The 14,757-nt window shown below is 38.0% G+C and overlaps 1 protein-coding gene across 1 annotated transcript in view; it reads right to left on the bottom strand.

Moving 5' to 3' along the window:
- Positions 1 to 14,757, bottom strand: part of Hephl1 (hephaestin like 1) — a 91,249-nt gene that overhangs the window by 11,943 nt on the left and 64,549 nt on the right. The window contains exons 15-17 of the mRNA XM_048345636.1: positions 9,152 to 9,258; positions 6,963 to 7,185; positions 4,498 to 4,637 (exon numbers count right to left, since the gene is read on the bottom strand). Coding sequence (XP_048201593.1) covers positions 4,498 to 4,637; positions 6,963 to 7,185; positions 9,152 to 9,258 — 470 coding nt within the window. The remainder of the gene's footprint in view (positions 1 to 4,497; positions 4,638 to 6,962; positions 7,186 to 9,151; positions 9,259 to 14,757) is intronic.

Raw genomic sequence — 14,757 nt, 5'->3', positions numbered from 1 at the left:
CTGAAGTAGTCCTACAAAACAGGAGGGGACTGGATTTACTTACTGCAGAACAGGGAGGGATTTGCTTAGCTTTACAGGAACGCTGCTGCTTTTATGCCAACAAATCTGGGATCCTTAGAGACAAGGTCAAAAGCCTCCAGGAGGACCTGATCAAACGGAGGCAAGAACTGTTTGACAGCCCATTGTGGACCGGACTGAACGGACTCCTTCCCTATCTTCTCCCTTTACTAGGCCCTCTGCTTGGAATGTTAATTTTTGTGGCTGTCGGCCCCTGTATTTTTAATAGAATTATGAGCTTTGTAAAACAGCAAATTGACTCCCTTGCATCTAAACCCCTTCAAATTCACTATCATAGGCTGGATTTGGCCAGCCAAAGGCAGGACAACAGCGGTTCGGTCACTGTGTCCTGCTACCTGTGTGGCCAGGACAGAGAGCCTTGCGCTCCAAGGCAGCCGGAACCCGGACCGGCTAGACACATATGCCATGGGCACCTATGGGAGGGTAGAACCTAGCGGTATCTGCCGGCGAGGGCTATAAACAATTGCCGTTCGGGCTCGTGGAAGCATACCCATCTGCATAGAGGTTGGATCCGTTTAAAATCCTCTCCCCTCAAAAAGGATCATTAAAACACTTTAGGGGGATGGGTCCCTACTTCCTTCCATGGGTTAATGCCCCCATTCCCGATATAACTGTACAAAAACTGTCTTCTAAAGCACTGGCTATGTTCTGGGCCTTCCACCCCCACCAAAGTAATAATTGGCCTCTTAATTATAATAAAAAGGGAGGAGATGCTGGGAGCCAAAATGGCTGTCAGGATGTAACTTAAAGAAACTATAAAACTTAACTGATAAGAAAATCTGGCACTGTTTGTCATGCTCTAACAAGAAGACACTATAAGTCTTAGCTGATAAGAATGTTTGATGCTTTTACAACCTTGCCTGTTAAGCCTAACATCTTGTCTAGTTTTAATTAACAACCTTGTAAACTTTACTCAGTCCCTGTCCTGAGAAGGACCATCCCATGGTTCTGTAACCTAGCAACCTAATGACCCTGTCTGTGTGAGTTACCCTTTGCTGATTACTATATAAGCTGCCCTGCGAAAATAAAGTTTGAGACCTTGATCAGAATCCTGTCTTGGTCTCCCTCCTTGTGTCTGGTTTGTCTCTCATTCAGGTCAATTCCCCCTCGGGCTCCTGTTGACGAAACCCCGCAGGCCGGGGCAATAGAGGTTTTGTTTTCCTTATGTTTTTCAAAGCTAACAGTCCAAAATCAGGGGATTAGTATTTTAGGATGGCCTTCTTGCCATACCATCCCATGGCAAAAAGCTGGAGAAGGAAACACCCACACAACAAAGCAAGACGCTAAAGTTAGTCTCCAGTACCTGAAATTTGGAGGATATATTTAAATCACAGCAGCTAAGCATGAACAGATGACACAAGGGGGACAATGGAGAAACTTTGAGAGGTAATGGAAGCATTGTTCTGATTGGTATTGATTTAATGAATAAGTTTTTGTTTATGAAAAACAGAACCATACAATAAATATGGTGAATTTCATACACTGCCTTAATTTTAACACTTACATATGCATATATGAACTTGTATATTCTTATAACTTTGTAGTATGAGACATGGGACTCAAGCACTTTACTCTTTGACTAGCACTTCCTTCTCTTCAGGGTTTTTTTTGTTGTTGTTGATATTGTTTCTTGCTAACTATGTGTTCAACTCAAACTCCTATTCTTCCTGTCTTTTTCACTATAAAGCTTGTATATGCTACTTCCTATAACATTTAAAAGTTTTAAAATTTATTTTAGATGTATATTAAAAGGCCAATTTCCAAAAATCAGCATAGCCATTTAATATGTGAATGTGAAAGTCTAATTACTGTATTTGCCAATACAATTGATAACTGATGGTCCTTTGAAATGTATGGAGGTGTAAAGAATAATATTAGATACTAGATTACATTTCTGCCTATTCTTGTATGCCTGATTCTATTTTCCATACAAATTACATATGGTTCTTATTTTCTATTTTCTTTATATGGCACTGAGGACCTGAGATGGACAGATTCTTTGGACTTTATCCCTGAATAGTCATTCAGCAGATCTGGGGAAGGGCCTGTCAGTCAGCTTCCCAGGTGGTTTTACTACACAACCAGCACCACCCATAAAGTATAACTCAATGCCAGAGAGCAGAAGGTCACAGGTAGTCCCACCCAACTCTCTAGGGCAAAAGTCAAGGGAAAATTGGGGGCTCAAGCTAGAGCTCAACATTTCTTCTATCCTGGGTAAAGCCATTTTTTTTGCTAACTAGTCATGAAGAAAAGATAGGAGCAGGAAAGGGAAAAGGGGAAAATGAGAGGACCAGGACATGAAACTGATGAGAAAACTCTCATCCAAGGTTCAGAGAAGGTATATTTTTATAAGAAATATACACACACATAAAGAAATATCTGCCAGACAAAGGGTATAATAACATTATTCTGTTCAACTCTCTCATTTAAGACCCTCATGAGCATGATTTCTAAATATCTTTCTTTCTTTTGTTTATTGACATCAATAGATCTATTTATTTTGAAAAATAATTGTATTACAAGTTGTACAGCAGACAGTAGAAAATATACATACTTTTTCTGTTTATAAAATTTAATTCTTGTATTATTATGTGTAAACTTAATATAAAGTGATAATTTTGAAATTTTTGACATCTAACTTAAAAATAATAGAAAAGAAAATAGCGCTGAATACAATTAGCACAAAAAGGAGACTAGCTTGATTTAAAGTATTAATTTCCATGAAAATGCTTTATTTTTTTCTGTTTATAGCTTTCTGTTTTTTTCTACATTTTTAGCACATATTACTTGTGCAAAGGGATTTTATACATGAATACAATGTCCTCTGATGATACTTGGCCCATCTCTTACTCTCCCTACTCCCTTTTGTCACTTCAAACAATCTCATTCTATTCTCAAACACACACACACACACACACACACACACACACACACTATTACTACTACTACTACTACTTGGACCATTTTTATTTTATCCTCTTTCTCTGTCTTTCCTACTGATACCTACCCCCTATTTATTTTCCCTTTTTGTCATTCACTGTGTAGTGCATATTAATATTATAAAGAAGCTTCAATATACTAGTTCTGACACATAAACATCATACTTTAATAAGATATAATCCCCTTTGTTGCTCTTTCCATATACTGCTTGTCTTTCTTAACAGATTTAAGTTTCCTTAAATTCTGTTCAAACATGTAAAGTGTACTATTTACCTTCCACCAATGAATGTGCTTTTCAATTATTGAAGATTTTTCTTACCAGTTGGATTTGGATGTATGGGATACAACCTATTACATAAGAGGGATGTATCCTATTTTTTTTTCTTACTTATTGTCAAAGTGATGTACAGAGAGGTTGCAGTTTCATATGTTAGGCATTGGGTACATTTCTTGTACTGTTTGTTACCTCCTCCCTCATTTCCCCCCCTCCTCCTTCCCCTTTCCATTTCCCCCCATGAGTTGTTCAGTTGGTTTACACCAAATGGTTTTGCAAGTATTGCTTGTGTAGTCATTTGTCTTTTTATCCTTTGTCTCTCAATGTCCCTTTCACTTTCCTAGTTATAATACCAGTATATACAGTTTCCAATGTACTCAGATAAGATACAGTGATAATGCGGGTACAACCACAGGAAGGGGATACAAGAGTATCATCAACAATGAGATTCTACCTCACCCCAATAAGAATGTCCTTTATCAAGGAAACTAACAATAATAAATGTTGGAGGGGATGTGGCCAAAAGGGAACCCTACTTCATTGTTGTTGGGAATGTAAACTGGTTCAGCCACTCTGGAAAGCCATACGGAGATTCCTCAGAAGGCTAAACATAGAGCTCCCCTATGACCCAGCAGCCCCACTTTTGGGCATCTACCCAAAAGACCACAAACAAGAATACACTAAAGCCACCAGCACAACAATGTTCATCGCAGCACATTTTGTCATAGCTAAAATATGGAACCAACCCAGATGCCCCTCAGTAGATGAATGGATCAGGAAAATGTGGTACATATACACAATGGAATTTTATGCCTCTATCAGAAAGCATGACATTGCCCCATTTGTAAGAAAATAGAAGGACTTGGAAAAAATTATACTAAGTGAAGTGAGTCAGACCCAAAGAAACATAGACTCTATGGTCTCCCTCATAGGGAATAATTAGCACAGGTTTAGGCTAGTCACAGCTGAGGATCACAAGAGCCTAATAGCTATGCCCTTATGAATGCATAATGCTAAGTGAAATAAACTCCATGTTATGGAAACGATTGTTATATCACTGTTGTAATTACTTTCAACATGCCATGTGAAACCATAACTTCTATTGTTAAATATCTTTCTTTCTAAGTATCATTCTTTCTCAAATGGACATACATTGAATCTGCTAGTTCAAAAAGTTTCCTACAGAGCATTTTCTTTATACTTACCTTGAAAAGAAAGCTCTCAGCATGGTAATGGATGGTGTGTATGTCCACTTCACTTCCTATTCCTAACAAATACCAGTTTGTCATTGTATCTTCATTCATTATAAGACCATGGAGATTTCCGAAAATCTTTCCATTAATGGCTAAGAAGATGAAAACAAAATAGCTCCTGGTCAGTGAGAAGACACTACTAAATCTGATTTTCAAAATAGTTCAAGATGTGTGTGGATGTGCATGTGCATACACACACACACACAACTGAGGTGGGAACGGAGGGACTGGGCACTGTCCCTCAGCTTTCTCACTCAAGGCTGGTGCTCTACCACTTGAGCCACAGCTCTACTTCTGGCTTTTGAGGAGTTAATTGGAGATAAGAGTCTCCAGTACTTTTCCTGCCTGGACTGACTTCTAACTGCTATGCTCACAACTCTGCCTACTAAGTAGTTAAAGATGAATCACTAGCACCTGGGCAGTTCAAGGTCTTTAAATCACTGGTATTTTTTATCTACCTGATAATCAGTTAACAATCTCACTCCTACTAACCAATAACCCCACCATACTAGGTTCAAATTTCAGATTATCAAGGAGTCTTTGCACAGTGAGAGTTAGGAATGAGAAATCTCAGTAGGCTTATTTTCCCCAAGCTAAATGTTGGTTGGTAGTGTTGTATGTTTACTTGTTATTTTGCATAACCTATTTAGGAAGTAGATTATGCATTTATTGGTGAGAAGCCAGTTATACCATTTTGTAGATGGTAGAATTCTTTGTAGACTAAGCCACTAAGAGTCCAGTATATATAAACCAACATTGGGTGAATTATAAGCCATTTCAGTAATGTTTTACTTTCTAAATCTCCAAAAGCAGATTTTCACATAGGCTGTACCCAGAACCTAATAACTAAAGACAGTTATATGATAGTGACTCTTATCCCTCCACTTCTACTACCTCTTCATTCTCTGCATCATGATACATACAAGTAGATGACAACTATTACAAAAGAGAGAATATGCTAAGAAATTTTTAAGAGGGACTAGCAAAACAAATAGAGGGAAGAATGACTGAATGAAGAACCAGGCTACTACATTCTCATTTATATTAACAACTAGCTATGTGATCATGGACAATGCTCATCTTCAAAATTAGGTCTTAAGCCAGGAACTGGTGGCTCATGCCTATAATCTTAGCCTGTAGTCAAGAGGCTGAAATCTGAGAATCAAGGTTCAAAGCCAGCCTGGGCAGGAAAGTCTATAATACTCTTATCTCCAATTAACCAGTCAAAATCCAGAAGTGATGCTGTGGCTCAAATGGTAGACCACTAACCTTGAGCAAAAAAGCTCAGAGAGAGCACCCAGGCCCTGGGTTCAAGTCCCAGGACTGGCACGCAGACACACACACACACACACACTCACACACACACGTGTACATGCACAACTAGGTCTTAGTGAGAGATTATGGATATATCAATTTGAACACATTATTCCTTCCAGAACAAATTTCCTTAAATTACCCAGAATTAAAAAGGAGATTAAAAAAAATTCAGTTGGGGGGCTGGGAATATGGCCTAGTGGCAAGAGTGATTGCCTCGTATATATGAAGCCCTGGGTTCAATTCCCCAGCACCACATATATAGAAAATGGCCAGTAGTGGCGCTGTGGCTCAAGTGGCAGAGTGCTAGCCTTGAGCAAAAAGAAGCCAAGGGCAGAGCTCTGGGCCCTGAGTCCAAGGCCCAGGACTGGCAAACAACAACAACAACAACAACAACAACAAATCAGTTGGCAGTTTTCATATTCAAGAGAATTAAAACCCAATCTTTAAATTTGATCAAGCATTAGTTATTTGATTCCTACAAAATATATCAATAGTGGGCACCAGTGAGTGGCTCATGCCTATAGCCTGTAATCCTAGCTACTCAGGAGACTGAGACCTGAGGAACTTGGTTCAAACCTTGGCACAAAGTCTGTGAGACTCTCATCTCCTACTAACCAGCAAAAAGCCAGAAGTGCAACTGTGGCTTAAATGACAGCACTCTTTCTTTGAACAAAAAAACAAGGGATAGCATCTAGGCCTTGATTCATGTCTTAGCATGCATATACATATATACATATATGCACAAATATAGATGATATAGATATGTACATATATGATATAGATATGTAATATGAAGATGTAGACACATAAGTATAGCAACAAGTAATCATTTAAATAAATGACTTCTTCATAGCTTAACATCTCTACAGCGATCTTTCAGAGATAGGTGCCCCTGAACAGTCGGTTCAAAGCCTCAGTGACTTTGCTGCCAGATGACCAATGGCTAGGCTGGTTTGCTCTCTAATGAGAGATTGACTTTGGAGAACTTTCTTGAGTTCTGGGGCCCTGAAAAGGGGAAAAGCTCAGAGAGAGTGGTCAAGGGTCCTGTAGTGACAGGAATTCCTATGGCCTTAATTTAACAATGAAAATCACTGACATACCATGCATTTTGTTGCTTTCTTCAAAGTCATCAGTGTGCTTAAAACCTCGTGGGTCTTTATTGAGATACTTCTTAATATTGTCATCCAGATACCAAGATTCATTCTCATTAAATACCAAGAACAAAAGAGCAAATTCATAATCAACATCACTTCTTCTTCCTTTTTCATTCAATATTCCTTCTCGGCATGTAATCAGAGGACCCATCAAACCACTATATGTATCCTGAAATTTAAAAAAAGAAAAAGAAAAAGTGGGTCGGGCATGATGGGGAGAATAATGAAAGGGGTGACATTGATGAAGATACATTGTACTCACAAACTGACATGGTAAATTGAATCAGCTTTGTACAACTATTTAAAGATCATTTTGAAAATAAAATTAAGTTAAAAGTGGATGAGCTCCTAAATATTTGATTATATTTCATTCCATCTGTCACCACTCTAGTATTAGAATCTAGACACCATTCCTCTCTCATCTCTGGTTCAGCCCGTCAGTTCATCCTGTTGACCACCATTAGATTAGTCTCATCACTCCCATAGCTAGAAGTCTTCAGTGACTTTCCATGCCTACAGAATAAAGTTCAAAACTTTAGCAGGTCTTAAAGGCCTTCCATAGGATCTAATGGCATTTTCTGACTTAGGTTTCCTCACTACATGTTTTTGGATTCTACATGATAGCTAAATGGGACTTTCAACACTTCCCAAACATACTTTCTACTTTTCTATTTTCAGACTTATCTATTTTTTTCTTCTTCTTAGACTCTGCCCAGAGGCTTCTGTGGGACCTTCTACACCATACAACTCATTAAAGTCAGTCTTAAGCATAGGCATCTGCTACTTTCCTCATAGGCATGTGTTTCTTCCAGAGAAGAATTCCATCTATCATAGTTTTAATGGCATAATTGGCATATCATAAGTACATAAACATTTGTAGGAATGTGTGAATGAATAAACAAATAATTTTAAGTTTCCCATAATTATAATTTGTAAGCCTGTCTCTTAAATTCTAGTACTGTCCAGGACATTAATTCAAGTCAGTTAATACCTAAGAGCAAGGTTAAAATGATCTCTCAGTTTTGTGTGTGTGTGTGTGTGTGTGTGTGTGTGTGTGTGTGTGTGTGTGCTTGCCAGTACTGGAGCTCAAACTCAGGGCCTGGGGACTGTTCCTGAACTTTTTTGCTGAAAGCAACACTCTACAATTTGAACCACAACTCTAATTCTGGCTGTTTTGGTTTTTAATTGGAGACAAGAGTCCCACAGACTTTCCTGCCTAGACTGGCTTTGAACTGCAATCCTCAGATCTCAGTCTCCTGAGTGGCTAGGATTACAGGCCTGAGCCACTGGTGCCAGGCTTAGGCCCTCACTTTTTTTTTTTAAATTAAATTTTATTGACAAGGTGTTGTGCAAAAGGGGATACAGTTACATAATAAGGCAGTGAATACATTTCTTGTAATATCTTACACCCTCATTTTTCTTTCCCTTCCCTAGATCAGGTAGGCATATATACAAAATCATATACAGTAACCATGTAGAGTATGCCACAGGAAATTCATCTAGAACTTTAAAGATAACATCAACAATAGAATCCTCCTGTGTCCTTCTCTTGAAGTAGTTTTGGCTTTTTTAATAATGGGAAATATTTACATTTCATAGCAGATATGACTTTAACTTGAACTTTGGTTTATGATATATAATTAACAATTATAGTTGTTTTACATACACATACCTAACTCTGTAAGTGTTGAATCTTTGCCTTTTACTTCTTAGTCTATTTATCATTCAAAGAGTTTTGTTATTGCAGTTACTATATTTGGAGTGTGTTTTCTTTTCCTGATCCTTGGTAACCCTGAAAATCCTTTAAAATTAACAGATTTTCCACATCCCAAACCATGAACAAATTATACTGTGAAACACTTTTCTTATTACTCACATATCTTCTTTTGTATCACATTACCTTGTAAGTATCTAAATTTGTTCATCGAATGGGGTTTTGACTTTTACTTCCTTAGTTCAAATCAATGGCTAGAAAACTTACCACAGACAATGTTAGTAAATGAGCCTGGATGGATTTGGCCAGTAGTCTCTAGTTTGAGGCCCCAGCTCTAAGTTGTACCCCCTTCTCATATGCCCACTACAGTTGCAATGATTTCAACAGTCACTTTACAGATGTAGTGCTCTCTCCTCCTTACCTTCACAAAGTTTACTGTTGAATAGTAAACCCATGGAATACAATTGGGATCGGAGGGCCCTGGACCTGATCTTTTGGGGACATTCCATCTGTACGTTTTTATTTCTCCTGAAATCAAAGAAGTAATGAAAGAATTTGTTAGAGTTACCCCTGTGAGTTACCTGAAGAAACACAAGCAAGTCTTCATATATTTTGGTCCATGGTATCCATACATTAGAAATAGTCTTTAAACTTAGATCTTGATTTCTACAATTTCATAAGGAAATAGTAAATCTGACAACATAGACTCCAGTCTTCTCTCCTTTTCCTACTGTGAACTACTATGTATTTAGGAAGTGATTACTTGTAGTTGATTTTCCTCTTCTATATGTTCATATCTCTTTCCCAAGAGCTACCTATCCTCAGGAGATTGTCAACAAGTGGCTCTGCCTAAGCCTCTTATGGGAATCATCAGGAAGTTCTGGAAACCAGCTCTGCTCAAGTCATGCATAAGACTAACTGAAATCAGAAACATCTTGAGTCTCTGTTTCAGGTACCCATGTCTTAAAAGCTTGGGGGTATAGGATATGATGAAGGTAAAATCCAGTTTGAGTCCCAGAGAATCTGAGAAACCTAGACTGAACTCTCAGCCTTTGTGTACTTTTTAACAAACATTTGACAAGATACTTAACTTCATTGACATTTAGTTTCCTTCCCTGTAAACTTGGTTAGCTCTCTTGACTATCAGATTGTTGTGAGGGCTAAATAAAATAATAAATAAATACATGGGATGGTGCTTTGAAGACAGGAAATAAATAAATGCACCTGCTCTGGCTGACCCAGGGCCTTACACAGAGGCGGCACTAATGTATCTAGATCAATCAGCAAAACAATCATATTGCCAAAGTTCCAGATAGAGGGTACAATTAAATTAATATCTCATTTGAATGATCCTGTCCAATCCCCACCCCATCAGAATGAACAAACCTGTGGCTAAGCATGTGTGCCACAAAGAAAAAGGAATGGGTACATATTGTGTTGCTCCAGTTTTTATGAACACATCAGTGGGGAGGGATACAACTGTAGGTCAAGTTTGTTTCCATTATGTCTCATGAAAATCCATTTTACCTTGGTAACTGACAACTGATATTTAGCTTCTTCAGGTTGAGTGGCTTTAGAAGTGGCACTACTAAAGTAATAATTCACTGTTTGCCCAGCCACCAGCACAATGATAAATGTAAAGGTGCTCAGTAAATGTTTACAGAATTCTTTAACAAGGAGAAATTTCACAGGGACTGCTTCCTTTTCTTATGATGTTTGTTCTCTCCCTTTCTCATTCAGGTAGCTCTTTCATTACTTGCTTGAGTTTCCTGAGCTGTTCTTTCCTTCTCCCTCCAATCACTGTTGTTTTGGTTTGTTGGTTTTTTTTTTTTTCAAACATTTCCATCTTATCAGGAACCATTTTAAAGACTATCTCCTAAGTCTGAATAGAAAAAAAGTGCTTCTTTACACTCTCTAGTTTATTCTCCTCCCTGCTCCTGTGACCTTCACTTTGTGGAAGACTTCTGTCTTCCCAGCCCTTCCCATGAAGGAGTGGCAGCTTGTTAGGGGTGAACCTTAGCTTTCTCCCAACCTCCCCAAAGCCTTCACTGATGCCTGATGAGAAGCTTTTCTCCCCTCCTGGTGGTGTTGCCTTTTTTTTCTTTTAACTAATTTACTTTATTGCTATCATAGAGGTGATGTACAGAGGGATTGCAATTACATGAGTCAGGTAATGAGTATATTTTCTTGGATGCAGTTTCTTCTGTTCCCTCACTCTCTCCCAATCCCTCCCTCCCATCCCCACCCACAAATTGTGTAGTTCACTGTTGTCAATGTCCAGTGAGCTCTATGGCTGCACCTTTTCACCCCTTTCCCCATGGAGTTCTGTGCCCTCCCCCTAACCCTTCCAAAAATGTACATGTGAATACACCACACAGAAGGCAGAATCATCAAAAACTAAAAACTGACAAAAAAAATCTTTTGTTTCCATATCTTTTTTTTTTTTTTTTTTTTTTTTTTTTTTGCCAGTCCTAGGCCGTGAACTCAGGGCCTGAGCACTGTCCCTGGCTTCTTTCTTTGCTCAAGGCTAGCAATCTGCCACTTGAGCCACAGCGCCACTTCTGGCCATTTTCTGTATATGTGGTGCTGAGGAATCGAACCCAGGGCCTCATGTATATGAGGCAAGCACTCTTGCCACTAGGCCATATTCCCAGCCCCTTGTTTCCATATCTTGGAGCTTTATTGACCATTAAAAATTAGTGACTTAACTGAGAGAGAGCAAGGGAAGGGATGACACTGTCCAAAAAAGGTTACTCGTTACCTTACAGAGGTAACTGCAATACATAACCTTTATAATAACAATAACAAATTAAAAATGACTTTATTATGCTTAATAATGAAAATTTCCCATTAGGATCAGGAAAGGAATATGCTTTCCACATTCCTACAGGAAGTCCTACCAAACGCAATCAATAGGGAACGGAAAGAAGATGTGCATGATTGAAAACAAAGAAATCAAACTGTCTTTGTTTGCACAGGACATACTCATCTGTGTATTTCTAGTATTAATAAGCAGCCACATTAATAACAGAATGCAAAGTTAATATTCAAAAGCCAATACTTGGTTATGTATCAGAAAAATTTGAAATTTAAAGCACAGTGCTACTTGTATTAGAACCTCCCCCCAAAAAATACGTAGATACAAATCTACTACAAGGAGCAAGATAACAGAAGAAAACTAAAAAAATAAAAACTGTGATGAAAAATAAACAAGGAACTCTAAATGGATGTTCTGTGTTTATGGAGACAAAATTTCAATAATGTCCAGATGCCTTTTCTTCTCAAGTTGATCCATAAGTCAAAGACAATAAAAATCTTGACAAGTTATCTGTAGATACCAATATACCCATCCTAATTTTGGGGGGTGGGGGAATCGTAGGGCTTGAACTCAGGGCCAAGGCACTGTTCCTGAACTTTTTCTCTCAAGGTGAGCTCTCTATCACTTTGAGCCACAACAACACCCCTGGTTTTACGGTGGTTAATTGGAGATAAGAGTCTCATAGACTTTCCTGCATGAGCTGGCTTTGAACTGTGATCCTTAGATCTCAGCCTCCTGAGTAGCTATGAATACAGGCATGAGCCATTGACACCTGGCTCTGATTCTAAATTTTGTATGGAAAGGTAAAAGACTTAGACTAGCCTACTCAATATTAAAAGAGAAGAACAAAGTAGAACTGGCACTACTTACCTTCTAGATATGCTACTAGGAAGAAGGTAGGTGGGGAGAAGTTGGTTATGTAGGAGGAATAAGCTTGGGTGCTCTATTGTGCAGTAGGGTGACAATAGTTTCCAATGATGAATTTTATATTTCAGAATAGTTAAAAGAGAAGATTTTGAATAATATCAACACACAGAAATGATAAATACTCAACATGACTAATATGGTAATTATGCTGATTTGATCATTAACATGCATAAGTATGTATGCAGATATTGAAACACATTCTATTCTATAAGTATATGTAATTATGATAATCAAAAATAAAATAATAAAAAGAAGATATGTAGAAATCAAATTGTCATATTGACAGAAGAATGGACAAATACATCAATGAAAAAAATAGAGGGACCCAAAACAGAAATACTTATATATATATAATTGTTAAATCTTTGTTGAATTAGCAAATGCCAATTATAGGCTCATGCCTGTAATCCTAGCTACTCAGGATGCTGAGATCTGAAAATCACAATTTGAAGCCATTCCGGGAAAAGAAAGTCAGTGAGATTCTTATCTCCAATTAACTAGAAAATCAGAAGTGGCACGGTGGCTCAAAGTGTAGAGTGCTAGCCTTAAGCAGAAAAAGCTAAGGGACAGCACCCAGGCCCCGAGTTTAATCCCCATGACTAACTGACTGAGAGAGCGAGCAAGAGAAAAACAATTCTAGACAAAAATCTTCCTTTAAAGAATTAACTCAAAATTGACATAGACCTAAACGATTATTCAAAATTATAAAACTCCTACTAAAAAAAACCCAACAAACCACATAAGTGGCTTGGGTGTGATAATGACTTTTTAGATGCAGTAGCAAAGTCAATCTATGAAAGAAACTGTTGATAAATTGAGCTTCATTAAAGTTATAAACTTCTACTCTGGCCAGGCACCAGTGGCTCACACCTGTAAGCCTAGCTACTCAGGAGGCTGAGATCTGAGAACCATTGTTCAAGCAAACCTGGGCAGGAAAGTTTATGACACTCTTTTTGTTTGTTTGTGTGATACTGGTCCTGGGGCTTGAACTCAGGGTCTATGCACTATTGCTGAGATTTTGTGTTCACGGCCCTTTACCACTTGAGTCACAGCTCCACTTCTGGCTTTTATTTGTATTTAATTGGATATAAGAGATAAGAAAGATAAACAAATGGAAAATAATCATATAAAATGTTTTATATGTAATTTAGGGAATTTCAAATTAAAATAATGGTATGTTACTATTATGTACCTGTTAGAATGTCCAGAGTCTAAAACATCAAACAGTACCAGAGTGACAGAAGCTCTCATTGGACATTGGAATACAAAATGATATGGTCTCTTTGAAAGACAGTTTGACAGTTTCTTAAAAATAGTAAACAAAACTCACAAATTCTTGCCATATGATCCAGTAGTTGTTACTCCAAGGAGATGAAAATTTATTTGCATCCTAAAATCTGCATGGATATGTTCATAGTAGCTCAGTAGCAACAAAGATGTTCTTTTCGTAGTTGAGTGTATAAAGTGCTTGGTAGCAACAAAGATGTCCTTTTTGTAGCTGAGTGTATAAAATGTGACACAACCACACAATGGCATATTATTCAGTACTAAGATAGGAACTATCAAGTCATGAAAAAGTATGGAGGAAACTAAAATGTATGTAATTGAATGAAAAAAGCTCACCTGAAAAGGCTGAAAAAGCAAATGAAGGAGTCAGTGTAAAGATCAGTGGTCACTCAGGATGAAGGGAGAAGGGAGGGGAGATAGACTGAGTATACATTTTAGGGCAGTGAAATTGTTCTGTGTGGTGCAACTGTGTGTGCAAATGCACCACTCTGGCTGGGGAATACTGTTAGCACCGGGATGCTATGCGTGGGTGGGACAGGAGGTATATGGGAGCTCTCTGTACCTTCTGCTCATCTTACCCATGAAGCTTAAGTACTCTGCAACATAAAGTATGTTGATTCTAAAAAGCACAACAAGTTCTAACTCATTTACACATCTTTATCTAATGAACTCTTTCCTTAATTTTGCCTAGTCAATTAGTCATCACAGGTTTCCCTTCTCTGAAACTTTTATAAACAGTCCCATTGATTTTTTTTTTGTCTTTTCCTTTTTTTTGGTACTGGGGATTGAACTCAGGATGTTGCACTTGCTAGGCAAGCGCTTTGCCACTGAGCTACATCCCAGCCCAGTCCCACTGATTTTTAAAAAAAAAATTTATCCCTTCAAATTTTATTATGTGTAATTGCATTATTCTGAAATGATTCAGTCTTATCTTTTATGCCCTCCAACCCAACTTTTAATCGCCTTAAGGTAAATAAAGGAAATCAGATCCTGAA

This window comes from Perognathus longimembris, chromosome 4 (genome assembly GCF_023159225.1).
Source record: "Perognathus longimembris pacificus isolate PPM17 chromosome 4, ASM2315922v1, whole genome shotgun sequence".
Taxonomy (NCBI): Eukaryota; Metazoa; Chordata; class Mammalia; order Rodentia; family Heteromyidae; genus Perognathus; species Perognathus longimembris.
This window is presented reverse-complemented; position numbering and strand designations above follow the sequence as displayed.